Source organism: Capricornis sumatraensis, chromosome 20 (assembly GCF_032405125.1).
Source record: "Capricornis sumatraensis isolate serow.1 chromosome 20, serow.2, whole genome shotgun sequence".
Lineage (NCBI taxonomy): Eukaryota > Metazoa > Chordata > Mammalia > Artiodactyla > Bovidae > Capricornis > Capricornis sumatraensis.
In genome coordinates, this window is record NC_091088.1 from 52,877,955 (window position 1) to 52,905,734 (window position 27,780).

Below are 27,780 nucleotides of genomic sequence, written 5' to 3' on the forward strand. Positions count from 1 at the left end.
TCATGCCTGGCGCCAAGCTGGTGTTCCAAGATCCATGCTTTCATGAACCCAGTCATACTCCCTTCTGGGTCTGGCCTTGGGGTTTATAACAAGCTGATTATTCCTAAAACATGAAAGATAATCATTAACACAGTTTCTAACACACTGTGTTTCCGGATGCTGTTTCTGTGAAATTTATCAAGGTTGTGAAAATACATTATTAGGAATTCCCACTACATCTTCCCCTTTTTGTTTCTGCAGAAGTAGATATGCCATCCAAGCAACTTCTTTCTTCATCAATTCTTGGATGGTTTCTCTCATGCATCTGAGGACTAGAGACAAATCAGTTAAAAATATACAACCGGATATTATAGTACCAAGCAATCCTCCTCCTAAAGTTTTAATCCACATCATGGGGTTAAGTTTATGTAAGCTTTCCTCAATTTCTTCAAATAAGTCAGTTTCTGGGAGTAATTATAAGTGAGCATTCTGCATATTAGAAATAGTAGCCTGTAACTGGGAAATATATAAGGATAGATTATTACGGATGGGTCCTGTCAAATGTTTAGATAATTGATCCAAGTATATGCACTTTGATTATACTTATGAGGTGTGACACAAAATGAAGAGAGATTCCAATCACACTTAAGGTGAATTTGTAATTTTAAATTTTGTACTTCGTCCTCTAGTAGGAGAACTGCATTTTCTAAATCAATCGTTCATTAATTTCTTGGTCTATGTGGGTTTGATTTCCCCAGGCAGAACTTGCATTTTGGTGCCACTGCTGTACAAATGTAGTCGGTTGTATAGTTTCATGCAATGCCATCCCAGCTACTGCTGTGGTTGTGGCTATAGCAATAATTCCCACAATAGCTGCTATAAAGAGTTCAATAAACCTTTTGGAACATTGTAGTACTTTCTTTGTAACCTTTAAAAGAGCATATGTTTCAGGGGAGTCTTCCCAAGGTCTGGTTTGATTTACTGGAAGCCATATTCCCAATCTCCTTCTTAATATAACAAATGCGTGATTAGAATTATAAAGTGAAGAAACTAAGCAAGTATATAATTTGCAATCCTGGCAAGAAAGTTCTTGTACACTTTCACTGATAGAAATTGTTTCTTTCAAGAGTACATAAGGATCTCTCATGCAAATCTGAATATAAAATGTCCAGTTTGTACTGATATTAAATGTCAATGAATAGTTTTATTGGAATAATACCCATCCCAAATTTGGAATTTTTAAGACTTAAAGCCAATTTCCAAATCTCTCCTTGCCTTCTTCCTTGATCCAATTGTGGGAAGGGAGGTGATGTTCCATTACCATGCCATATAATTGGATGATCTGAATCAGTGGTAATATTAGCATAGTCAAAGACTATGCACCTGCCAATGCAGCCTTTTGTGAAGACTGCAGAACTGATTTTGATGAGAACAATTAGAGACTGCATACCTCTTAGGGGTATTAAAAAACAGAGACATTATTTTGCCAACAAAGGTCTGTCTAGTCAAGGCTATGGCTTTTCCAGTGGTCATATATGGATGTGAGAGTTGCACTATAAAGAAAGCTGAGCACTGAAGAATTGATGCTTTTAAACTGTGCTGTTGAAGAAGACTCTTGAGAGTCCCTTGGATTGCAAGGAGATCCAACCAGTCCATCCTAAAGGAGATCAGTCCTGAGTGTTCACTGGAAGGACTGATGCTGAAGCTGAAACTCCAATACTTTGGCCACCTGATGTGAAGAACTGACTCATTTAAAAAGACCCTGATGCTGGGAAAGACTTAAGGCAGGAGGAGAAGGGGACGACAGAGGATGAGATGATTGGATGGCATCACTGACTCAATGGACATAAGTTTGGGTAAACTCTGGGATTGGTGATGGACAGGGAGGCCTGGCATCTGCGGTCTATGGGGTCGCAGAGTCAAACACGACTGAGCGACTGAACTAACTGACTCACTGACTTCTTAGAGGACCAGTCCCATGTAATTCCATAGGAACTCTTAATCAAAATTACTCCCTCAGTCCTGTGGCAATTATCCCACTTAATACAATCTTGTTTTTCAGTCCACAGCTTGTGATACTTGCATAAAGGTCTGTCTGATTTGGTGTCATTACTGGGTTCTGAGTTGTTATAAGCAAAACTCAGACCAGAGAGAAGATGTAACTGAACCTTAGTATAGTTGCTAGTTAAAGAATTAGTGGACAGCCAGGCTTGCATAATTTACGACATCCTGTAGCTGGTCCTACACAAATTGGCCAGGATTCATACCTATAAGTAACATTGAAGGGAGTCCTTTCCTCTTGTTTAAAAAGAGGAAGGTGTGTATCTTCATGTCCTGGTATCCAGGAAGAATCATTAGTACAAATGGGGATCACAGAATCCCCCAAACTAATGGGTTTTAGTAATGGGGGGTTAGGTGTGTATGCCCAATAAGTATAATTTTTAGATTCAGCTGTTGCTAAGGGTATACTCACTGTGGTGGTGGTAAGAGCAGACATGGCAACAGCCAGACTGTTAGGAGTGACAGCTTTTCCTTTATTTTCTAAGATCTCCTCTGATTTCTGTGTTAATCTTTTAATTTGTCCCCAAGTGGGGATCTTGTTCCAATGTCAATGGGAGGGGAATTGTTATGTTTGTTTCAGACTCAGATCCTTGAAACTCATTACTGGGGGGCTCTACGTCCTATGCAAAGCATCTCTTCTGTGGGAGTTCACTCATGATATGGTTTCAGATGATGCGAGGGAATCTAAACAGGTGTTTCTGAATGACCTGGTGAAACACAAGTGAAACCCCTTCCCCAGGTTATCAGATTCCCCTATGCCATGTGTGCGTTACTGGATCATATCACCAAACGGGTGGTTTGGGGCAAATTTCTTTTTGTTCCTTTGTAAAATGCCATTCTGCTGCAGTGAAATCATTATCTTGAAGCAAAAAATTTAGAGTGAATAATGCTTTATGTAACTTTTGCTGTGGAGGAAGCGACATTCCATCTCCCCTTTTTGTTTTTGTAACATTTCTTTAAGAGATATAGCTCATTCTACAATAGCTTGTCCTTGGGGATTACAGGGGATTCCTGTATATTTTATAGACCAAGCCTTTAAAAAATCCCTAAAAGCAGAACTAGTCTAAGCCAGGCCATTGTTTGTTTTTATATTTTGTGAGAGGCCCATAGTAGCAAAGTAGCTACATAAATGTGAAATAACATGTCTTGTAGATTCTCCAGAGCAAGCAGTTCCCCAGATAAATTCTGAGTTAGTATCAACCATGATATACACATAAGCAAGCTTTCCAGAGGATGGAATGTGAGTTACGTTCATCTGCTAGATCTGATATGGCTTCAGGCCACAGGGATTAACCCCCCGGGCTTCTGTTGGAGAGGTGGTTATCACAACCATCTGACACTTAGAACAAGTCTGCACAATGTTAAGCTTGAGCCAAAGTGATATGAAACTTGGTTTTTAAACATTTTGAATTACAATGTGTCAGGTCATAAAAGGCTGATGCCTCTGTAAAGACTGGAAGTAAAAGGGCATCGGCTTGAGCATTTCTTTCTGTTAAAGGCCCTGGTAAATTAGTACTAGCCCAAATATGAGTAATGTAGAATGGAAACTGTCAAGTGTTTAATCACCTGTTGTAAATTTGTAAAAAGTGTATACAATGGGGATGGGATAGTATCCTTAATAGTTGCTGTTTCTATATGTTTAGTGACATGTACAGAATATTGAGAATCAGATATTAACTGCTAGGGGAATATTTTGTAATGCGTGCATAACAGTCAGAATTTCTGCTTGTTGTGCAGAATATTCAGGTGTTTCAATAACTAGCATAAATGCGCCTGTATATCCTGCTTTTCCTCGGCTAGTGCCATCTGTAAAAATGAGGAGTGGATGGAACAGGGTTGACACTAGTAATTCTAGGCAAAATCCATCTTGTTTTGTTTTAAAAACTGCAAGATAGGCAAATCAGGATAGTGGTTGTCAATTTGTCCAACATAGTCAGCTAAAGCTAGTAGCCAAGAAAATGAATTTTGAAGAGAATGTTTTAATTCTTTGGAGGTTAGTGTAGTGCAAATAAGGCAGGGATCCTGTCCAGTAAGCTGTTGAACACACTCTCTTCCTTTTAGAATTACAGTGGCTATCATATCTAAATAAGGGGTAACAGATTTTGTTTGTGAATTAGCTAAGAATATCCATTCAAGTATTAAAGGAGTTTGCATAATCAACCCAGTAGGGGAATGAGGGGTAGGAAAGACAAACAACTGGAAAGGCTCTAACAGGTCTATTCTATTTGGCAGTTTTGTACAGCTTGTTCTATAATTGTTAGGTCTTTCTCAGCCTCAGGAGTTAGCTGTCAGGAGCTATTAAGCTCTGGATTTCCTCTTAATAAAGAGAATAAATGGGATAAAAATAGGTTGGAATCCCTAAGTTAGGTCAAATCCAGTTAATATCTCCTAGTAATTTTTCTAAGTCATTTAGAGTTTTAATTGAGTCTCTGTATACTTGCACATTTTGTGGTTTGATTATAGTACAGGTGACTATATTTCCTAAGTACTGAAAAGGTTCAGTGTATTGAAATTTATCGGGAGCTATATACAAGCCAGCACATTCCAAGCATTCCTTTAGCTTTAAAAACAATTCCTGCAGGTTATCAATTTCAGGTAAGGCACATCGTATATCATCCATAAAATGAATGATATATGCATGAGGGAATTGCTGTGGCACTGGGTGTAAAGCCTTGGCTACAAAATTTTGACAAATAGTGGGACTGTTAAGCATACCTTGAGGTAATACACTCCATTGAAATCTTTCATGTGGCTCTTTTAAATTAATGGAAGGAACTAAAAAGGCAAATCTAGATTGATCATCAGGGTATAAAACAATAGTGAAGAAACAATCTTTGAGGTCAATAACAAATAAATGCCAATACTAGGATTAGGTAGGCCAGGCTGTAAAGCACCCATTGGAACAGTAACAGCATTAACAGTGCTCAGATCAGTAAGTGTTCTCCATTTACCAGATTTCTTTTGTATAATGAACACTGGAGAATTCCAAAGGATAGAGGATTCAATATGTCCCTTGTTAAGTAGTTCATTAACTAATTTATGTAAAGCCTCCAATTTTTCTTGTTTTAGGGGCCACTGCTCTATCCACACAGCTTGATCAGTTTTCCAATTAAGAGGTGTGGGTATAGGTGGAGGAAGACTAATATGAGCAGTGGCCACTAGTGAAAAGGGGGCAGCTTAAAATCTTGAGCAGCCAAAGGGTAAATTCTTCCTTGTTGATTTTTGCCCAGTCCCAATCCTGGTATATAACCTTGATTGAACATAATTTGGCGATTGACCTCGCTATATTGATTTGGAGGAATATATATCTCAGCATGCCATTGTTCCAAAAGATCACAACCCCATAGCGTGATAGGTATATTAGCAATATAAGGTTAGATAATAGCTGGTTGTTTATCAGGCCCTGAACAAGACAATACCATAGCGCTTAGTCCTTGTGCCTGTCCCAGACCTACAATAGATATTGGAACAGGCCCAGTTGGCCATGCTTTAGCCCAATGTTGAGAGATGATAGAAACATCATCTCCAGTATCTATTAAACCTTGAAAGTTTTTGTCACTTACATTGACTTGATAACTGGGTCTGGATTCCAAAATATTTTCAGTGAGAAAAATAACAGCCTGTCCTGTGCTTCCAAATCCCCCAGAGCCCCGCTTTTTGAATGTCCTATACCCATATAAGGTAGAATTAAAAGCTGAGCAATCCTATCCCCTTTAGAAACCTTCCAAGGAAGAGTGATAGAGACCATAACCTTCAATTCTCCTTCATAATCATTGTCTATAACTCCGGTATGAATTTGAACTCCCTGGGAAGTCAGTCCCTATCTTTCTAACAATAATCCAACTGACCCCTGTGGAAGTGGTCCAAATATTCCTGTTGAAATAATAGTTGGTGTCTCTCTAGGAGTAACAATAAAATCCTGACTACTACTTATATCAAGGGCTGTTTCCTAGGGTTGCTGGGGATAATTCCATGACATGGCATGGTAATTCTGATTGTTGCTGGCAGGAGTAGTTGGGAGACATTTGAAGAGTCTGAACAGAATAGGCTCCCTTGTTTGTCAGGGCTGGGAGCTTGCCCCAGAGGCCATTTCCCAAAGGTGGGGAGCCATCCATATGAAATTTAGAATGCCATTGATTTGCCCAATGATTTCCTTTTTTACATTCTGGGAAAGGCCAGGGACATTCCCCTTTTGTGAATTGCCTTTTTGAACTTACATTCAACTCTTGTATGTCCAGGTTTCCCACAATTAAAACAAGTGCTGGGGGAATTTAGAGTCATAATCCAGTGATAGCCTGAACTAATAAATCAGCTTTAAAGGATTCAGTTCCCACTCCCTGGCAGAGCTTAACATAATCATTCAAACTAGCTATTCCTTTAAAACGGTTCATTACTTTCTTGCAATCAGTGTTAGTATTATCATAAGCCATAATATGACATCTGCCACCTCGCATTTGTAACTTGCCATTGGACTGCCTCGTGTAATCAGGCAATAAATTCAGTAAAGGGCTTCTTAGGCCCCTGGAGAATTTTTTGAAAGGAAACAGAAATCTGGCTTTTTGATTCTATTTTTTCCAAGGCCCTCAAGCAACACCTTCACAATTGTTCTATGGCTTGATCATTCGTAAGTATTTGATCTTGCACTCTCCCCTGTGAACTTATCCCTGTAAGTTGTTACAATGAAATAGGCATACTATGAGTCTGATTATGTGTAGCCAGTCTCAGCAGGATCCTGCCACCAAGTTCTAAATTGAAGAAATTCCCCTGGGGCTAAGTGTTTTTGCTAATGTCAACCAATCTGCTGGAATGAGGCGATTGCCCTCTGCCACACCCTTAACTATTCCCACCGTGAATGGAGAATTCACACCATACTTTTGTAGTGCTTGTTAATTCCTTTAGGATTTTAAAAGGAAAAGGTTCATAAATAACCTCGTAGACTCCATTAGGGTTGTTAGGATCGACACCAGGAGCTCCCATGAATAGTCACGGGAAAGGCAGTACGAAAAGCCTTCAAATCTCCTTCCCGTTGTGCTGGCAACATTCCTTTCTGTATGGATGAAAGATGAGGAGAGGGCATAGACTCTGGACTGAAGATGTTCCCTGCAAAAGCAGGTGGGTGGTGGAGGACAAGGGGAAGGAGGCAGAGGGAAAAAAAATCCCTCATCATCCTCCTCGGAAGCTGAGGGAGCAAGGTTTTGCAGATGACTTGCCATTTCCCTCAGACTCCACATATTCTGGACTTTGAGGTTTTTCAAGAGTCATCATCACCTTCATCAAAAGAATCAGAAGTCTGCAAAGGTTCCAGTACTGACTTAATTAACATACTGCAAAGGTTTTGCAGATGACTTGCCATTTCCCTCAGACTCCACATATTCTGGACTTTGAGGTTTTTCAAGAGTCATCATCACCTTCATCAAAAGAATCAGAAGTCTGCAAAGGTTCCAGTACTGACTTAATTAACACCCACATACTGCAAATAGAAACAGGGAGCAGAGTTCCTTTTGCATGTTCTTTAACTTGACTCCAGCCTTTTCCCAGACTTTCAAATCTAAGGTCCTTATTGATGGGAACCAGCAGCAATATTTATCCACACTTACAACTATTCTAACAATCACCCTTGACTAACAGAAGCTCCTCCTGCCTTCAAGAGCTGTCTTAATAAACAAGTATACGGGTGACAGTGTTCTGCACTCTCAACAGTTCCCATTTTAACTGATTAAATGCCTGAAGGACTTATCAGCGGGAATTTTCAGAGGCCTCTCAACCGTCCCAGGTTCTGCATCACTGTAGTTTCTTTCTTTGGTAGCAGTCTTTCACTCCGCCCCATGTAAGGGTGCCAATTGTTGTCCTAATGGTCCAGGAGTGAGTGATGAGAATGAAGACAGAACACGAAATCTGGTGCAATGGGTCAGGGGACCTGCAGCCTTTATTGGACTGAGGTGCAGAGTCCACTCTGAGTCCAGCTTTTATTCCTAATTGCAGACTACAAGACTTTCTCAGATCTTATCTTTCTCAAGACAAACACTGTGTTAATCAAATACCCCTAAATGTCATAGACTACACTGACATAGTCCAGATCTCCCTGTTTTTATCCCAGGCCATTCCCTTCTGGGCTAGTCTTGGGAACAATTGGCAAGTGCTTAGGCAGCAATCATGCCTGGTGCCAACCCAGTGTTCCAAGATCCATACTTTCATGATCCCAGTCATACTCCCTTCTGGGTCCGACCTTGGGGTTTGTAACAAGGTGATTATTCTTAAGAAAAACATGAAAGATAATCATTAACACAGTTTCTTAATAAATGCTGTGTTTCCAGGTGCTGTTCCTGTGATTTCTCAAGGCTGTGAAAGTACATTATTAGGAACTCCCACTACACAACTGGACACCCATAAGCCAAAACAAACAAGAACATGAAGCTAAAGCTTATAATATATGCAAATATTAAGTCAAAATGGATCACTTAACTGCAAAACATAAAACCATGAAAACTTTAGGAAAACATAAAAGAAGATCTCTGAGATCTGGAGCTAGACAAGGAGTCCTTAGATTTGACACCAAAACCAAGATCCCTATAAGTAAAAAGTAATAAGCCAGACCTTATCAAAATTAGAAACTTTTGCTCTTCAAAAGACCTTGGTAAAAGGATGAAAAGATAAGGTATGTACTGGGAAATTTTTTTGCAAACTACATATCTAACAAAGGACTAGTATCATCTAGAATAAAGAACGCATGCTCACAATCCCAACAGTTTTTTTTTAAAAATATTCAACTAAAAAATGAAGGCGTAAAAGACAAAGTCATATCACCACATTGGGTAGAGATGGCAAAAAAGCACATCATCATGAGCCACTAGGGAAATGGAAATTACAACCACAAAGAGGTTATCACTATACACCTATCAGAATGACTAAGATAAAAAGTGAAAAAGTCAAATGCTGGGAGAGCTACTGAGAAAAACTGGGTCACTCATGTTCCTGATGGAAATATAAAATGGAAAAGCCACTTTGGAAAATGATTTGTCCATTCTTGCAAGAGAAGCATTCATTTAAACCTACTCTCTTAAATGTTTATACCAGAGAAATGGAAATTTATGTTCATGCAAAAACTTATAAAAAATGTTCAAAAGCAGCTTTATTTTTAAGAGCAAAATATTTTTCTCCCCTTAGGGTTCCCTTTTAGTAAGAATTTTGATTCAGAACAAAGTATAATTGCACATTAATTATACTAGAATGTTTTGTTCTAAAATGATTTATCTGACACTTAGTAAAAGTGATGAAAGATTTACCTTGTGTACTGTATTTGTCTCTGGTGGCCCTGATGGTAAAGAATCTGCCTGCAGTGTAGGAGATTTGGGTTTGATCCCTGGGTTGGGAAGATCCCCCAGAGAAGGGAATGGCAACCCACTCCAGTATTCATGCCTGGAGAATTCCATGGACTAAGGAGCCTGGAAAGCTATCGTCCATGGGGTTGCAAAGAGTCAGACACGACTGAATAACTAATACTTCACTCTCACTGTATTTGTAAAGTCTCCTTCTCTTTTGAGTTCTGTAATATGATTAAAACACAAAATAAAAGTAATCTTTACAATAAAAGGTAACATTTACTAAGCATTAACTATGTAGTACACATTTCTATAGGCTTTATATGTATTTACTCCTTTAAACTGCGGACAACAATGATGAAATTTGTGATATCAATGTATTAGTAAGGAAGGAACTAAAACAGGGGTTAAGTAACTTTCCCAAAGAAACACCCAGACAGTAAATGGTGGAGCTGAAATGATGCTGAACAAAAGAATGATGCTGAACGAGAGAACCTTACCTTTTAGGGTTGAGCTCTCATATGAATCACTGTTTAGCAAAGATTGAAATATGATGGAAAGTAATTCTGCACTTATATTAATCTAGTCTTTATAAACTATGAATTCTCTGAAGGTGAGTTACTCATGAGTTTATATAAAAAAACGATACTCATATTCATAATTTGAATTTTCTGATATTTCAAAGTCAAATGTTATGGATAAACATGGAAAGGATTTACTAATTTTTCACACAGTCTTTCTCCATTATGAGGTTTCTGATGTTGAGTAAGGTGTGAATGACATCTAAAGTCCTTACCATATGCATTACATTTATAAGGCTTCCACCAGAATGAATTCTCTGATGTTAAGTTGTGATTGACAATTAAAGGCCTTCCCACATTAGTTACATTTGTATGTTTCTCACCAGTATGAACTCTCTGACAGTAAGTTAGCTGTGAGCTATAAATAAAAGTCTTACCACATTCCTTACATTCATATGGTTCCCAGTATGAAATATCTGATGTAGCTTAAGTTGTGAGGCACAAAATAAAGATCTTCCCACACAGCTTACATTCCTAGGGATTCTCACCTGTATGAATTTTCTGATGTCGAGACAGTTGTGAGCCATAAGCAAAGGCCTTTCCACATTCTTTACATTCACAGGGTTTTTCACCAGTATGAATTCTCTGATGCCGAGTAACATATGAGCTACAAATAAAGGCTTTCCCACATTCCTTACATTCAAAGGGTTTTTCACCAGTATGAATTCTCTGATGCCGAGTAAGATATGAGCTACGAGAAAAGGCTTTCCCACATTCCTTACATTCAAAGGGTTTTTCACCAGTGTGAGTTCTTTGATGTTCAGCAAGGTGTGAACTACAAATAAATGATTTCCCACATTCTTCACATTCATACGGTCTCTCACCAGTATGAATTCTCTGATGTTCAGTAAGTTGAAAGCGACGAATAAAGGACTTTCCACATTCATTACATATGTAGGGTTTCTCACCAGTGTGAAGTCTCTGATGTTGAAAAAGTTGTGAACTCTGTGTAAAGGCCATTCTACATTCTTTACATACATACGGCTTTTCACCAGTATGAATTCTCTGATGCTGAGTAAGATATGAACCACGAATAAAGGCTTTCCCACATTCCTTACATTCAAAGGGTTTTTCACCAGTGTGAATTCTTTGATGTTCAGTAAGGTGTGAACCAGAAACATATGATTTCCCACATTCTTCACATTCATATGGTTTCTCACCAGTATGAGTCCTCTGATGTCGAATAAGCTGTGAGCCATAGTTAAAGGCTTTTCCACACTGCTTACATTCATGTGGCTTCTTACCTGTATGGATCCTCTGATGTTCAGTAAGTTGTGAGCCAAGGATAAAGGACATCTCACAGTCTTTACATTTATAAGGCTTTTCACCCGTATGAAATCTATAATGTGGAGAAAGCTGTGAACTATAACGAAAGGCTTTCCCACATTCATTACATACATAGGGTTTCTCACCAGTATGAATTCTCTGATGTCTGGCAAGGTGAAAGCCACGAATAAAGGACTTTCCACATTCATTACATATGTAGGGTTTCTCACCAGTGTGACGTCTCTGATGTTGCAAAAGATATGAACTCTGTGTAAAGGCCATTCTACATTCTTTACACACATACGGCTTTGCACCAGTATGATTTCTCTGATGGTGAGTAAGCTGTGAACCATGAATAAAGGACTTTCCACATTCCTTACACTCATAGGGTTTCTTACCAGTGTGAATTCTCTCATGCTGAGTAAGTTCTGAGTCACAAATAAAAGTCTTTCCACATTCTTTACATTCAAAGGGTTTTTCACTAATGTGAATCTTTTGATGTTGAGTAAGGAGGGAGCCACGATTAACGGCTTTTCCACATTTCTTACACTGATAGGGTTTCTCACCAGCATGAACTCTTTGATGGTAGGTAAGTTGCAAGCCACAAAAGAAGGCCTTCCCACATTCATTACATTCATAGGGTCTTTCACTAGTGTGAATTCTTTGATGATAAATAAGTTGTGAGGCACAAATAAAGGCTTTTCCACACTCTTTACATTCATAAAGTTTCTCTCCAGTATGAATTCTTTGATGATAAATAAGTTGCGAAGCACAAATGAAGGCTTTTCCACATTCCTTATCATAGAGTTTCTTAGGAACATGAACTCTCTGATGGTAAGTAAGCTGTGAGTCCTTAATAAAGGCCATTCCACATTCTTTACATTCATAGAATTTTTCATCAGAATGATTTTTCTGATGCTCAGTTTGTTGAAAGCCAAGGATAAAATACTCTCTGCATGCTTTACATTCATCAAATTTTTCAGATGAATGAATTCTCTGTTGTAAAGTAAGGGATATAGTCTGACTAAAATTAGGCATTTCTTCATAGATTACTAGTTGTCTAGAAACCTCTTTATTTCCTAGTTGGCTTTCAAACTGGTCTCCACATTCCCTATCATTTTGAAAACTTTTGTACTCATACTTATGGCTTGTAAGTTGTTCTATTATTTCCCACTGAGATGCTTCTAGTTCATAAATTTCTCTTGTTGATGGTATCTTCTTGGTTTCACACCTGGATTCCCAATCTATAAGATAACAAGTAAACAAATGTTAATTTCAGATTCTTGGAAAAATGAAATTTCTATGGTTATAAACAGCCAACTCAAACTCAGTATCATAAAATATCAATGGAACCAAAAAGAAAAACCCAGAAATAGACACAATTATAAGTGTAAATTTAGCCCACAATAAAGGTAGCAGCCAAAATCAGTTGGGAAGAGATGGACTCTTTCCTAATAAATGAAAGCAATAAACATAAGGATAAACACAGGCGACACTGATCTGAGAAAGATCCCCAGTGTTCTCCTTGTGCATGCTCAATCATTTCTGACTATTTACAGCCCCATAGACTGTAGCCCACCAAGCTCCTCTGTCCATGGAATTTTCCAGGCAAGAACACTGGAGTGGGCTGCCATTTCCTACTCCAAGGAATCTTCCCAGCCCAGGCATTGAACCTTGTGTCTCTTGCACTGGCAGGCAGATTCCTGACCACTGTGCTACCTGGGAAGCCCAGGGTTCTTACTTGCTGCAAAGAATTAAACTTTCCTTCTCCCTTAAAATAAAAACAACAAAAAAGCCCACCACACAGCATAAGGATAAACATTAAAAAATAAAAAAAAAAGTTGAAATTGCATCAGTACCTTAGACATTATGTAGGATATATTCCAAATGGAACAGATGTCCTTACAAAAATGAAAACATACAACTAACTAGAATAAAACTTAGGAGACTTTTCTATAACCAAGGAATGGGGAAATTTTTCCAAACCATAACTTGATTAAAAAAAAAAACCAAAAGAATCACATTAGAATTAAAAAAAAAAAGGCTAGCATGTCAAAAATACATTAAGAAAAGTAAAATGACAAGCTGGGAAAAAACAGAAAACTAAAGATATCTATACTTATGTTAAATCTATCTCAAAATTGTACTAGCAGGACATCCTTGGCAGTCCAGTGATTATGACTGCACTTTCACTTCAGGGGGCACAGGTTCAAATGCTTGTCAGGTGACCAAGATCCTGCATGCTGCATAGCAAGGCCAAAAAACAAAAAAATAATTTAAAAAAAAATTCTTAATTGCACTAACGAAAGAACTCTAATGCATAAAGTCTTTATTGAAGCATAATGTGTTACAGAAAAAGAGTAAAATAGCCCAAATGTCCATCACTAGGTGGCTGGCTGGAAATAATTCATGGCATAGCCACATCACGGAATACTATGAAGCCATTAAAAAGGAATATCTCTTCATATTAATATGGAGTGCCAACTGAAATACACTGTTAATTGTAAAAGAAATGTCAACAAAAGTATGTACAGTTATGCTCTTTGTTTTTTTTTTTTTTAGCTATGGTCTTTTTATCTTAGGAAGGAGAGAAGTGGAAGCAGTATAAATGTAAAATACACATTTGCTTATTTTTAAAAAGGGGGGAGGAGTAAACCCCATAGTTACAGGGTGGGAAATGTGAAGAAGCCAGGGATAGAAGTCAGATTTCTTTGAATATAATCTGTTTTGGACATTTGACTTTGGTAGTACATAATTATATTGCATAATTCTAAAACAAAATTAAATTACAAGAAAGCATAGCTTAAAAATTCGAAACAGCAACAAAAAATAAAACCCATATTTACAATTGGTAGCATAACCATAGAAGGAAACTACTTCACATAACTTTAAAACATAGCAATTTGTGAGATATACCCTATGAAGGGAATCGAAACTGGCAAAACAATTATCTCAAATTGTTTTGAGTAATCATATTATTACTGGTAGTGTAGATCTTATTTTAGAGGCTTCCTGTATAATGTGGAATAGAGTAGGTAATCATGATATTCTAATCCCACTATTCTTAGTGTCCATGATAACTGGGACTCTTGGCATGAAAGAAAATAGATGCAGCTGTTAAGTTTTTAAAAAGGGTTAAATAAAAAGCCTATAATTTAGATTAGAATTGAATTGGTATGAACTCATGTTACAGTTTATCTTTTGTTTTTAAATAAAGACTTTATTTCTTAGAGTAGTTTTAGGCTTACAGAAAAACCGAACAAAGTCCAGAGAGTTCCCACATACCCCCTTTCTTTGTTCCTCCAGGTTCCCTTATTAGTTATAACTTAATATTTTGTATTGGTTCAGTACATTAGTTAAAACTGAAGAATCTATATTGATACATTACTTTATTTCTGTTCTCCCTAACTCACCTTAGCCACACTTGTTTATCCGTTGATCCTCAAAAGCATCAAACTCATTCCTACGTCTGACTTCCTCTACTATTACTAGTCTCTCTGCCTTAAACAAGTCTTCTTGGGAATTTCATGGCAGTCCTTAGGACTCTGCACTTTCACTGCCAGAGGCCTGTGTTCAGACCCTGGGGAACCAAGATCCCACAAGTCTCAAGGTATGGCCAGAAAACAAACAAAACCCAGAAAACTAAACAAAATAAAAAACTGTTCTTATCCTAGAATTTGCATGGCTTACTTTACTCATCAGTTCAGTTCAGTCACTCAGTCATGTCCAACTCTTTGCAACCCCATGAATCGCAGCACGCCAGGCCTCCCTGTCCATCAACAACTCCCAGAGTTCACTCAGACTCAAATCCATCGAGTCAGTGATGCCATCCAGCCATCTCATCCTCTGTTGTCCCCTTCTCCTCCTGCCCCCAATCCGTCCCAGCATCAGAGTCTTTTCCAATGAGTCAACTCTTCGCATGAGGTGGCCAAAGTACTGGAGTTTCAGCTTTAGCATCATTCCTTCCAAAGAAACCCCAGGGCTGATCTCCTTCAGAATGGACTGGTTAGATCTCCTTGCAGTCCAAGGGACTCTCAAGAGTCTTCTCCAACACCACAGTTCAAAAGCATCAATTCTTCGGAGCTCAGCTTTCTTTTGTAGTCCAACTCTCGTATCCATACATGACCACTGGAAAAACCATAGCCTTGACTAGACGGACCTTTGTTGGCAAAGTAAGGTCTCTGCTTTTGAATATGCTATCTAGGTCGGTCATAACTTTCCTTCCAAGGAGTAAGTGTCTTTTAATTTCATGGCTGCAGTCACCATCTGGAGCCCCCCAAAATAAAGTCTGACACTATTTCCACTGTTTCCCCACCTATTTCCCATGAAGTGATGGGACCAGATGCCATGGTCTTTGTTTTCTGAATGTACTTTACTCATGTCTCCCCTCAAGTGTGAGCATCTCAGAGAGTCATCCTTAACCACTCTCTCTAAAAGAACACCCACCCCATTACTTTGTGATTTTCTCTGCCTTTTGTTTTGCTTCATTAAAATCATCATTCTTTGTATGCTTTTGTTTGCTACTATTATATTTCTTCTGCTATATCAATGGGGATAGAGAATTTTTCTTGTTTACTGCTATATTCTCAATACTTAGAATACAGAGGGTATTTTAAAATATTTGCTGGATAGACTCTCATATAGGTGTCACTGGATCGGAAATATAAAATAGTAAAATGAATACCATTGGAAAAGGAAGGCAATCTCCTGTTTGAAAATACAGGAGAAATGAAAGAAAATCAGGAAAGTGGTAAATGGAACAAAACTGGAAAGGGGGCATGTAGGAACTCTCTGGGCTTTATTCAGTTTTTCGGTAAGCCTAAAATTACCTTAGGGTATTCCTTAGGTAAACAGTTTTGTCCTCCAGGGCTCAGGATTTTTACTTCACAGGTCTAGGAGGAAAAGGCATTAGTTGGGTCCTTGAGAACTTCCAAGCTAATAACTCAAAGATATGGCCAATTAAGCAACTGGCCAAAAAAAGTTAAAATTAAGCAATTTTAACAATGGCCTCCCTTTGCCTGATCATCAACTACTTACCTGGGCTCAGATCTCTTGTCACATCCTGTACAACCTTCCAAGGTTCTTTCCCTTGCTCCAATAAGGAGAGCACATCTAGCTTAGAAATGGAAACTCCTGTTTTTAAGTGGAAATGGATACGGTTACACTCTGTTTAAAATGGAGCACATTGTTCAGCAAGTAACAAGGTCAATTGTAGAAAGATTAAGATGAAGGATCTATGAAGAATACAGAAGATACAGATGCCCAATGGAGCTGTCCATTTCTAAGTCTATAAAGCACAAAAAATTTATTTGGGACTAGAGGTCTGAAATTCAGCTAGGCACTTTGAAACTTTTCTAAATTTCACAAAGACAGGTTGAATTATTAGGAGCAGATAAGCTTACCCACTGAGACCAGGTTGCTGTAGTTTTCCAGCATCACATCTCTGTACAGATCCTTCTGTTCCAAGTCCAGGTATGCCCATTCCTCCTGTGAGAAGTCTATGGCCACATCCTTGAACAATACTAACCTCTGAGATGACAAACCCAGTGTTAATGGTAAAACAACAAAAAAATATTTTCTAGAAGTAATGAGAGAAGAAAAGTGTTATATAAAGTGGCCCAAAGAGAAAAGAGTTTGCAATAAGGTTAAGTAATAGAAAGGAAATTATGTGATAAATGTAGAGTACCTACTTAGTTTCTGAACATTCCTATTACTCTGTTATAGCTTCTCATGAACAGTTACAGGAATGAACAAAAGCCAGGTGAGTAGAGTTCTCTGATTAAATGAAATACTCTGTGCAAGCCCATGCATGAATGCTCAGTCGCTTCAGTCATATCTGATTCACTACAACCCTATGTACTATAGCCCACTGGGCTCCTCTGTCCATGGGATTCTCCAGGCAAGAATACTGGAGTGGGTTGCCATGCTCTCCTCCGGGGGTTTTCCCAACCCAGGGCTCAAACCCACATCTCTTACATCTCCTGCATTCATGAGGCGGGTTCTTTACCACAAGCACTACCTGAAAAGCCTGTGTAAGCATATAACACATGCAAATTCCCAAATAAGTTACAAGTTCTTTCCTCCCCTCTTCCCTTTAAAGAGCTGAAAATAAGTAAGAGAAAGGATGGAAGGGAGGGAAGAAGGAGAGGATGGAAGAAAGAAGGAAGGGAGAAAAAAGAAAAACAAACCTGATGGCCCATCCAAATATCTTTTAAAATATTTATCTTAGAAAATAAGATTTTTATATAATTTAAGGGTTTATTTCCAACTTAAGTCTCAGAATACTTAGCAATAATTTTCTCCCTTGTCCTGGCAAATCCTTTCATAGTCATCATTTTTACAAGGTATATGATATAATATATCATATTATGATTGTAATCATTTTCTTTCCTTTTTAAAAAACATTTTATTTATTTTTGGCTACACTGGACTTTTGTTGCTGCACTCGGGCTTTCTCTAGTTGTGGAGAATGGGAGCTACTCTCCCTTGTGGTATGTGGACTTCTCGTTGTGGTGGCTTCTCCTGCTGCGGAGTACAGGCTCTAGTCAGGTGGGCTTCAATAGTTCCCAAACGTGGGCTCAGTAGCTGCGGCTCGCAGGTTCCAGAGCTCAGGCTCAGAAGTTGTGGTGCATGGGCTTAATTGCCCCGTGGTATGTGGGATCTTCCCAGACCAGGGCTTGAACCAGTGTTCCCTGTATTGCAAGGTGGTTTCCCAACCACTGGACCACAGAAGCCCTGTAATCATTTTCTTTTCCTTTCTTTCCCTCCTCCCATCCCATGCAATGTACAGCTAATGGGATCTTAGTGCCCTACCAGAGACTGAACACCAGCCCTCGGCAGTGAAAGTGCAGAGTTCTAACCACTGGACCACCAGGGAATTCCCTGCAATCATTTTCTTATTTTTTGGTATTTAGTTTGTATTCCTTCTCTAATGTCAGTTCCGTTTCTAAAATTCTCAAATACCTAATTCTCTGGCTCTGTTACCAGTCATCAATGCTCACTGTACACATCGCTTATTCTGAGCAACAGAAAGACAATAAAAGATGACCTAAACTCACACAGACAGGGTCCTTGACTTACACATGTTATTCAGATTCAAAACGGACCTTGTCACTGGTATTCACCTCTGAGATATTCACCGACATGATACTCTCTTTGTTCTCAGTCCTGCATTTGATCACATTTCAATCTTAAAAGCCTCACAGACCAAAGATCTCACCACATTCTGAGAAAAACAGCAATTTCTATCCTAATCATCCAGAAAATAGAGTCAATGACAAAGACTGAATTTTGCATATGCAGTCCCATCTCATCAAACCATAATGACAGGAGAGGTTCTACTCTTTTCTTAATACGTTTCCTGATTTGCAGAATGGATCCCAAATATGGCTAGAGAAGAGAGGGCTGGGGCTTAGTAAGGCAGAAAATCTGGAGGTAAGAATATTGAGCATTCATATCCTAGAAAACAAGACTATTTGATGAAGGGAAGAAAAAACATCAACTCACATGGGGCATGGCTTAGAATGGCAAATTATTAGTCCTCCTCTGGCTTCTTCTTGTGGAAAAGTGCAGAGTCCTGAGAAGAGAGAGTCAGGAAGTAAAAGGAACCATGAGAACAGGCTTGCTTCTAAATGACTAAGTTAAGATAAATATTTCCTTCCCTTTTCATGGCACCTGGTCCCTTCCATGCCCTAATACACATACTGAGATTTGCAGAAATCTAAAAAATCAAATGCCTTCCTCAATACCAAAAAACACAGATACAGAATTAATTTATGCTAGAGCAGTACCCAATTCCTATGATGTTCTTAGGGTTCTCTGACCTGAGTGGTTCACCTTTTCAGACTAGGGGACCCTGATCCAAAATGTACCCAAGTCATGCCTGCTTCAAGGATACTGATGGGGCTCTCAGGCCTAGAAGTGCACTATATCCATGTAGGCCAAATCCTGGAACAAAGACTTCATACAACTAAGATCTGTGTTTTTTCCCCAGTTCCAACACACTACATACCAGAGCGTGCCTCCCTGACTTGTTCTCATGTTCCAGGTGAAAGAAGTATTTTGAGTTCAAAGTTTCATTCAGGCCACATGAAGTCACACTAGACTCATCCACTAACCAAGGAACAAACCCAAAGCATCCTTTTCTGTTTGTTTTTTTTTCAATTGGAGGATAATTGCTTTACAGTGCTGTGTTGGTTTCTGCCGTACAACAATGTGAGTCAACCATAGTGTACATATATTCCCTCCATCCTGACCTTTATTTTTAATTATATTTATTTATTTTGGTCATGCAGCTTGTACAAGCTAAGCGCAAGTACTGAGGCCTCCTTGATACATCCTGTAGGTGTAGCCAAATTCTAGGCTCCATTTACAGGAGGGACTGGTCTTTCCCTATCCCTAGTCCCTTGCTGGATGTGATGGTGCTAGAGGAAGTCACCCCTCCCCCAGAGTCCTTGACTAGGAATCCGCCTGGGATTAACTGAGTAGACAACAATGGCAGTTCACAGACTTTCTGGACAGCACCACCACCATCATGAGTGATGGAAGTCAGTGGAATGTTGCTGCTTTCCATCCCTTAACTAGCATGTTCCCTATAAAGGACAGGACCCAAGGGGCAGAACAAGTGGTCAAACTTTAGGAAGTCATCTTTGCACAAATGTCCTGACCAACAAGTGGTTCTATCTGCATATTTTTACAAACTCTTGGGCCACTGCTTAAGAGTTTCCCCTTTAAGTGTAAAGAAATCTGGGAATCTCTTATCTTACAGATACTGAAACATAAATCAAAGTCACACATCTCTGCATATATAAGGCCCTTCCAGGACAATCCTGATTCCCTTCTGAGTTCCAGACATTCCTGACAGTGACCAAGGCACACATTTAACTTCTCATAATACACAATGCTGGGCCCCTGGGAAAGGCATTCAATAGAACTTTCATTTCCCAATAGGTCCCAGGTAGCAGGTTTACTTAAGAGACATAATGGTCTCTTTCAACAGCTCCCTTTTAAATAGCAGTGTATAAAAGGACCCCCTACATGTGTCTCTCTCTTACCCCAAGCCTTAATCTCTCCTAATTTAAGGCCCATTGGGTGACTCACATCTCAAAGACACTTTAGGGAACTTCCTTATCACTATTTTCTGTCTGGAGCCACATTAGGCATTACTGACAAAAGGGAGGCACGGCCCCGGGATGAAGGAGTTAGGCCTTGTGATTCTGACTTGTTCTTTCCTTTCTTCAGTTGAGTTGGCTGGAAAGAATGTTAAGGTGCTTGAGAGAAGCATGAGAAAGCACAAAGCTTTCTACAGTTGTGGCCAGAAAATAATCTATAAAATAACCATTGACATTTGTTCAAGGATCTTTACAAAGAATGTTCCAGGATGAGCACATAGGCCACAGCTTGAGGCCAGGGGAAGGATTATTATCTGAGACCTGTTTGTGAGGGGAATGTTTATGGCAAAAGAAGTTTAGGGTTTAGGAATAATTAAGAATAGCTAGAAGCCGTTTTAGGAGATAGTGATCTTAAGATACTAGGGGCAAACAGGATTTAGAAAGATAAGAAATAAACTGAGGAATGTGACATGAGTTACAAGGTAATCACAAGTTAAGTATAGGACACATAAGAGAAAGTAGATAATAGATAGTAAAGCCGATTCTGAATCGCTGAAGCAGGAACTCTGTAGGACAACAATGATTTCTGGAGACAATAAATCTGGATGCGGAAAACTAAAAATGTCAAACCTCTGACCTAATGCTTTTGTCAAAGTATAAAAGAAAACCTGAAGCTTGAAATAAACATGTAGTTCCATACTATAAGTCAGAGGCTACATCATCATCTGCCGACCCCACTCACCCCTTCAGGCGGATTCCCTGGCTGCTGGAGCTGAACTCTGGCAATTTTCTATATTTAGAAGGGAATATGTCTCACCCTCCACACACATGAAGACATCACATATGAACTCTTTTAATAATAAAGTCTCCCTCTATCTTTATGGATTTTTCAATACTGCTGTCATTTCATCAGGGCTGGAAGTCAGATAGAGGGCACATACTCTCTTCAGACTCGTTAACTGTCCCATGGGAGAAGCATCTGTCCACCTAGTATGTGATCCATTTGAGCCTAACTTTCCCTCCCCAGGAAACCTTGCCCAATATTTGGATTACAAAGGTTTGGAAATAAATCTGAGCTCTCTTTCTGATCCGTTCCGTTTTCTTAATCTACAGGAAATATAGAAAAACATGTTAATGATACAGTGGGAAACTATATGGAACAAATCACCCAGTTTCTTACAAATACATTGCAAGTAGAGAGAGACAAAGGAGAATAAGAAATCATGGTTTCCAAAAAAGACTTTACTAGGAGAGTTATAAATGAATCACAAAACATGGGTCTTATCTGAATCCAGATTCAAAGAAACCTCAAAAATTTTTAAAGTTATTTGCACCGTTCAGTTCAGTTCAGTTCAGTTGCTCAGTCATGTCCGACTCTTTGCGACCCCACAGACTGCAGCACACCAGGCCTCCTTGTCCATCACCAACTCCCAGAGTCCACCCAAACCCATGTCCATTGAGTCGGTGATGCCATCCAACCATCTCATCCTCTGTCGTCCCCTTCTCCTGCCCTTAATCTTTCCCAGCATCAGGGTCTTTGCAAATGAGTCAGCTCTTCACATCAGGTGGCCAAAGTATTGGAGTTTCAACTTCAACATCAGTCCCTCCAATGAATATTCGGGACTGATTTTCTTTAGGATGGACTGGTTGGATCTCCTTGCAGTCTAAGAGAATCTCAAGAGTCTTCTCCAACACCATAGTTCAAAAGCATCCATTCTTTGGCACTCAGCTTTCTATATAGTCCAACTCTCACATCCATACATGACTACTGGAAAAACCACAGCCTTGACTAGACAGACCTTTGTTGGCAAAGTAATGTCTCTACTTTTTTATATACTATCTAGGTTGGTCATAACTTTCCTCCCAAGAAGTAAGCGTCTTTTAATTTCATGACTGCAGTCACCACCTGCAGTTATTTCGGAGCCCCAAAAAATAAAGTCTGACACTGTTTCCACTGTTTCCCCATCTATTTGCCATGAAGTGATGGGACCAGATGCCATGATCTTCGTTTTCTGAATGTTGAGCTTTAAACCAACTTTTTCACTCTCCTCTTTCACTTTCATCAAGAGGCTTTTTAGTTCCTCCTCACTTTCTGCCATAAGGGTGGTGTCATCTGCATATCTGAGGTTGTTGCTATTTCTCCTGGCAATCTTGATTCCAACCTGTGCTTCATCCAGCCCGAAATTTTGCATGATGCACTCTGCATGTAAGTTAAATAAGCAGGGTGACAACATACAGCCTTGGTGTACTCCTTTTCCTATTTGGAACCAGTCTGTTGTTCCATGTCCATTTCTAACTGTTGCTTCCTGACCCGCATACAGATTTCTCATGGGACAGGTCAGGGGGTCTGGTATTCCCATCTTTTTCAGAATTCTCCACAGTTTATTGTGAGCTGCACAGGCAAAGGCTTTGGCATAGTCAATAAAGCAGAAATAGATGTTTTTCTGGAACTCTCTTGCTTTTTCAATGGTCCAGTGGATGCTGGCAATTTGATCTCTGGTTCCTCTGCCTTTTCTAAAACCAGCTTGAATATCTGGAAGTTCATGGTTCATGTATTGTTGAAGCCTGGCTGGGAGAATTTTGAGCATTACTTTATTAGCATGTGAGATGAGTGCAATAGTGTGGAAGTTTGAGCATTCTTCGGCATTTCCTTTCTTTGGGATCAGAATGAAAACTGACCTTTTCCAGTCCTGTGGCCACTGCTGAGTTTTCCAAATTTGCTGGCATATTGAGTGCAGCACTTTCATGTTTGCCCTGAGAGGAAGTCTAAGTACTGAGAGGGTAACAGGCAGGAAGGCCAGGGGTCTCCAACTGGAGGAAATAGCCTGCAAGTGTCAGACATTTTTATCTCTCTTAAGCAGCAGGAGGAAACAAACCAGTGATATTTTTTCCTTCTCTATACAAATTTAAAAGGTTTCTCTTAAAATTTTGTGTTGCCATAGTGACACCTGGTTTCACCTGGAGTTAACCAATGCCTTTTTCTTATGGAAATGTTTGTCTTAAGCTATGCTAATGTACTATACATTTACCCCAGAACCTACTTGACAAACCAGTATGTTATACTCAGATATTGTTCCTCTAATCTATGTAAATGAAACTATTTGTATGGTGATCTGCCCTTCTTCAAGATTCAAGTTAATCATTTTATGGCCCAAGATAAACCACTTGGTGCCAAGATTATCCCAAAATGCATCTTATGGGTGAGGGGCCTGGTGCCATTCTGAGTTTTGAGACATTCCTTTCTTTCATTAACAGACTGCTGGTGACTATATAACATCCAGCTGAAGACTAGCAGGGGGGTACTCTTTCTGCCCCCTTCTGATGCCTATGTCAGAAGCTTTCTCTATCTCCTTTATACTTTAATAAAACTTTATTACACAAAAGCTCTGAGCGATCAAGCCTCATCTCTGGCCCCGGATTGAATTCTTCTCCTCCGGGAGCCAAGAATCCTGGCGTCGTGATTCAACAACAACCTTTCAGTACTAACTGGACATCTGATTATTAAACAAGTATTGTTTACTTTAAGGGAAAATAATGGTATTGTGATTAAATTTTTAAAGACTCATCATTCTCATATACACTGAAATGTTTATGCCTGAAATCATACATATTTGAAAAATGAAGGCATCTGCTTCAGAATAACAGTGGGGTGGGTAGCCTGTGTGCATGCTAAGTTGCTTTAGTCGGGTCCAACTCTTTGTGACCCTATGGACTGTAGCCCACCAGGCTCCCCATCCAAGGGATTCTCCAGGCCAGAATCCTGGAGTGGGTCCCTCCAGGGATCTTTCTGACCCAGAGATCTAACCCTTGTCTCTGCCATCTTCTGCACTGGCAGGTAGGTTCTTTACCATGAGCACTACCTGGGATGCCCCTGGGGTGGGCAGAGGTATAAATTAAACAAGACTGGCTATGAGTCAATCATTACTGGAGATGAGCAAAGGATGGTACATAGAGGTTCATTAATATTTTGTCTATTTTTGTATAGTTTGAATTTAAAAAAAAAAAAGTTAAAGAAAATGCTGATCATGGATCAGTGAATTGATTTTACCACACACACACAAATAAGGAAACAACCCCATGGTTTGAAAAGCTCTACAATAGCACATTAATAACTTTCTTAAGTTTTCTAACAACCAGAAAAGTACCTTGAAGAAAACATAAAATCAGAAAAAATTAATTAGTAAAGTGATGACACAGCCTCTCTGAGGGAAAATATAGCAAGAACTTTTAAAATGTAAAGTTCACACATAAGTAGGCCCAGAAAGTGGCATTCATCCTACCAACAAACTTCTCAAATGAGCATTTACACAAGGATATTTATCCCATCACTGTTTACAATAGCAAAAGACTGACAAACACTTAAAAGTTTATAAGGGTCAGTTTTTTAAATTATAGAAGTATGAAATACAGATCAGCTATAAAAAGAGAGTAACCTTTCATATACTAATGTATGTAGAGGATCCCCCTGAAAGTACTCAAGAAACTGGTCACTGTTTGCCTTTGAAGTGGGAAATCTACATGACAAAAGGCACAGCTGGGAGAGAGAATTCGCTGAACACTCTTTTGAACATTTTAAATACTTATAGTATCATCTCTTAACAAACCTGAGAAGAAAATACTAAAAGAAAGGCTTTAAGTTTCACTCTGTGGGATTTATTGTATTTCTTCAAAATTCATAGAAAAGGACTAAGCATACAGGTGGTATTAAAATATTTGGCACATCAATATGGGTACCTCAGGTTAAAAGGAGAGATATGGAGTGGAACAGCTTCTTTGGGTCCATTCCTCTAGCCTTCCCCCAACCCTGATTACTCTTTGGAATAGCAAGGCCCAAGAACCAGATCACTGAAAGGATCCTTGCTGTGGATTTTCAAGATATAGAAAGATAAATCCTGAAAATCCAGAAGGCAATACAGATACAAAAAAGACAAAAACAACTTACCTTAGATAAAATGCTTGATTGTCCAACAGCTGCTCTTCCCTTGGTCTCTGGTCACCTGTGTAAGAAAAATTGGTAAGAATTAAAAAATCTTCAGACACCAAGCCTTTCTTTCAGGCAAGACTGATTTGTTAGAAACAACATCTTCTACTCCCCTTGCCCCACTCCCATGCTCCTGTTTTGCTCAAAGTTTTAATTTCCATTTCAGGGTCTAAGGATTTGTTAACAAAAGAAACCACTCAAACAATTTCAGTATTTAATAGAGAATTATCTAACTTACTTTCAATACACAATCCTTAAAAGAAAAAAAAAAAAAAAACAGAAACAGTAAAACTGTAACAGCATATACATCATCTACTTGGAGTCCACTAGCATCCAGAACCAAACAGCACAGGGAAATCCCCTCTAACAGCAATCTGGAGTCACAGTTTCGAAACAGTCCCCGGCGGTGCGTTCATCCCACGGGTGAGAATTCAAAATTGCAGTTCCTGCTTATAATTTCCGCGGAAAACTGATACCATCATCAGTTTGCTAGCAAGTTGCAGCTCTGAAACTCAATCTTTTTTACAATGCCGTTTATTTATCTAGCGAGTCAAAGGATTTCGTTAACCTGGGGTTAACGAATCTCAGATCTCCAAGGGCTCAAAAATCCCAAGACCCGCTCCCTATCTTATGTGCCCCTCGGCTTCTTTGGAACAACCGGTGCACTGTGGAACAGGCATGTAGTAAGGGCAGTGCTGGCAGGTCAGAAGCACTGCTTTCTTGTCTCTGAGGTCTGAACAAGACTACTTCCATTTAATTTCCCTAACAGCACCCTCATTCCTGAATTTAAAAAGACACTCAGCAGAAAGTTGGTGAGTGACTTGAGCAATGACGCCCTCCCTTTCCGGGAACCAGGGTGGAAGTGGAGAATCCCCACAGGTTCACCCGGCGGATTACTGAGGGGCGAGATTGAAATCTTACTACCTCCGTTTCTGTTTCTGGCTCTAAAATTCTTATTCTGTGATCAGGTCTCTGACTTGAAGACAAGTTCTTTACTTGGTCATTCGCGCAACGTCACACAACCGTACTGATGGCTGAAGACACAATAACCTCGCAAGTGTTCACACACAAAATCATGCAATCTCACACACACACACACACACACACACACTCTAGACACGGCCGGTCAACCGTACTGATGGCTGAAGACACAATAACCTCGCAAGTGTTCACACACAAAATCATGCAATCTCACACACACACACACACACACACACACACTCTAGACACGGCCGGTCAACCGTACTGATGGCTGAAGACACAATAACCTCGCAAGTGTTCACACACAAAATCATGCAATCTCACACACACACACACACACACACACACACACACACACTCTAGACACGGCCGGTCAACCGTACTGATGGCTGAAGACACAATAACCTCGCAAGTGTTCACACACAAAATCATGCAATCTCACACACACACACACACACACTCTAGACACGGCCGGTCTCTGCACCGCGGCTCAGACAGCGCCTCACCTTCAGCTTCCCCGGCGTCCTGCAGGGTACCAGCGGACGAGGTAGTTTCACACTCCGCCCTCTCCACTCTGCAGGGCCCCTCGACTGATTTAAATACAGCAGCGCTGAAAACTTGGTAGGAAGTGGCGTAACACCCGCAGGTTTCTGGGAAATGTAGTCCAACACCGAAAGACCAGAGAGAGCCTGCAGTCCAGAGCCCTCTTCGAGCCCTCCTCGGTACCTTAATCCTGCAAGGGTATCAGGCACGACCTGTGGGTCCTCCGCTGACTCCCGAGGGCAGGGAAGGGTGGGGGAGAATCACTCCGTTCGGCTGTAGTTCAGACTGTGAAGAGGACCCTCCACGGGCATTCTGGAAGGAAGCTTATTTCTGCCATGGGGACTTGTGGGACTTGTAGTGTGTTTAAGAGCCCCAGCTCCAGGAGTTCGTGATGGACAGGGAAGCCTGGCGTGCCGCAGTCCATGGGGTCGCAAAGAGTCGGACTTGACTGTGAGACTGACCCCTAGAACTAAGAGTCCCAGAGGGCAGAGTGGCACCGTGCTGTTCTCAGTCCCAGCTTGGGCGGGGCTGCGATGGGTGCCGCCAAAGAGTACTAGAGTCCGAAGGTCCTGGCAGGTGGAGGGGAAGATAGAGCAGATTCTGAGGAAACGGGAGAGGAATCCCCAGGCACTAAGCGCAGCCTGGCCTGTTGTAGGAGGGCATGAGAAGAGTGACCCTTCAGTGCTGGTGTGAGTACATTTGCTTCAGTTTGTGACCTTGGGTGGAGTGGGGTTGGTGGTTGTGTAGCTGTTCCTGAGACAGTTTTTTTTTTTTTTCAATTTATTTTTAATTGGAGGATAATTGCTTTATAATATTGTGTTGGTTTCTTCCATACATCAACACAAATCAGCGCTAAGTATATATATGTCCCCTTCTTAACTTTCCCAACCCACCCCCTCCCCATCCCACCCGTTTGGGTTGTCACAGAGCACCAGGTTGAGCTCCCTGCCATCCTAAGC

The 27,780-nt window shown here is 39.9% G+C and overlaps 1 protein-coding gene across 1 annotated transcript; it reads right to left on the reverse strand.

Annotated features, from left to right (window-relative positions):
* On the reverse strand, nt 1-27,132 carry LOC138096791 (zinc finger protein 420-like). Its single transcript, XM_068993056.1, has 10 exons — nt 27,086-27,132; nt 26,785-27,011; nt 25,536-25,550; nt 25,259-25,313; nt 16,609-16,784; nt 16,244-16,339; nt 10,423-12,450; nt 10,264-10,341; nt 5,604-5,706; nt 1-103 (listed from the first exon to the last, which is right to left on the reverse strand). The coding sequence occupies exons 1-10, from the start codon at nt 27,130-27,132 to the stop codon at nt 1-3; spliced, it is 2,928 nt and encodes a 975-aa protein (XP_068849157.1).
* Between the last annotated feature and the right edge of the window lie 648 nt (nt 27,133-27,780).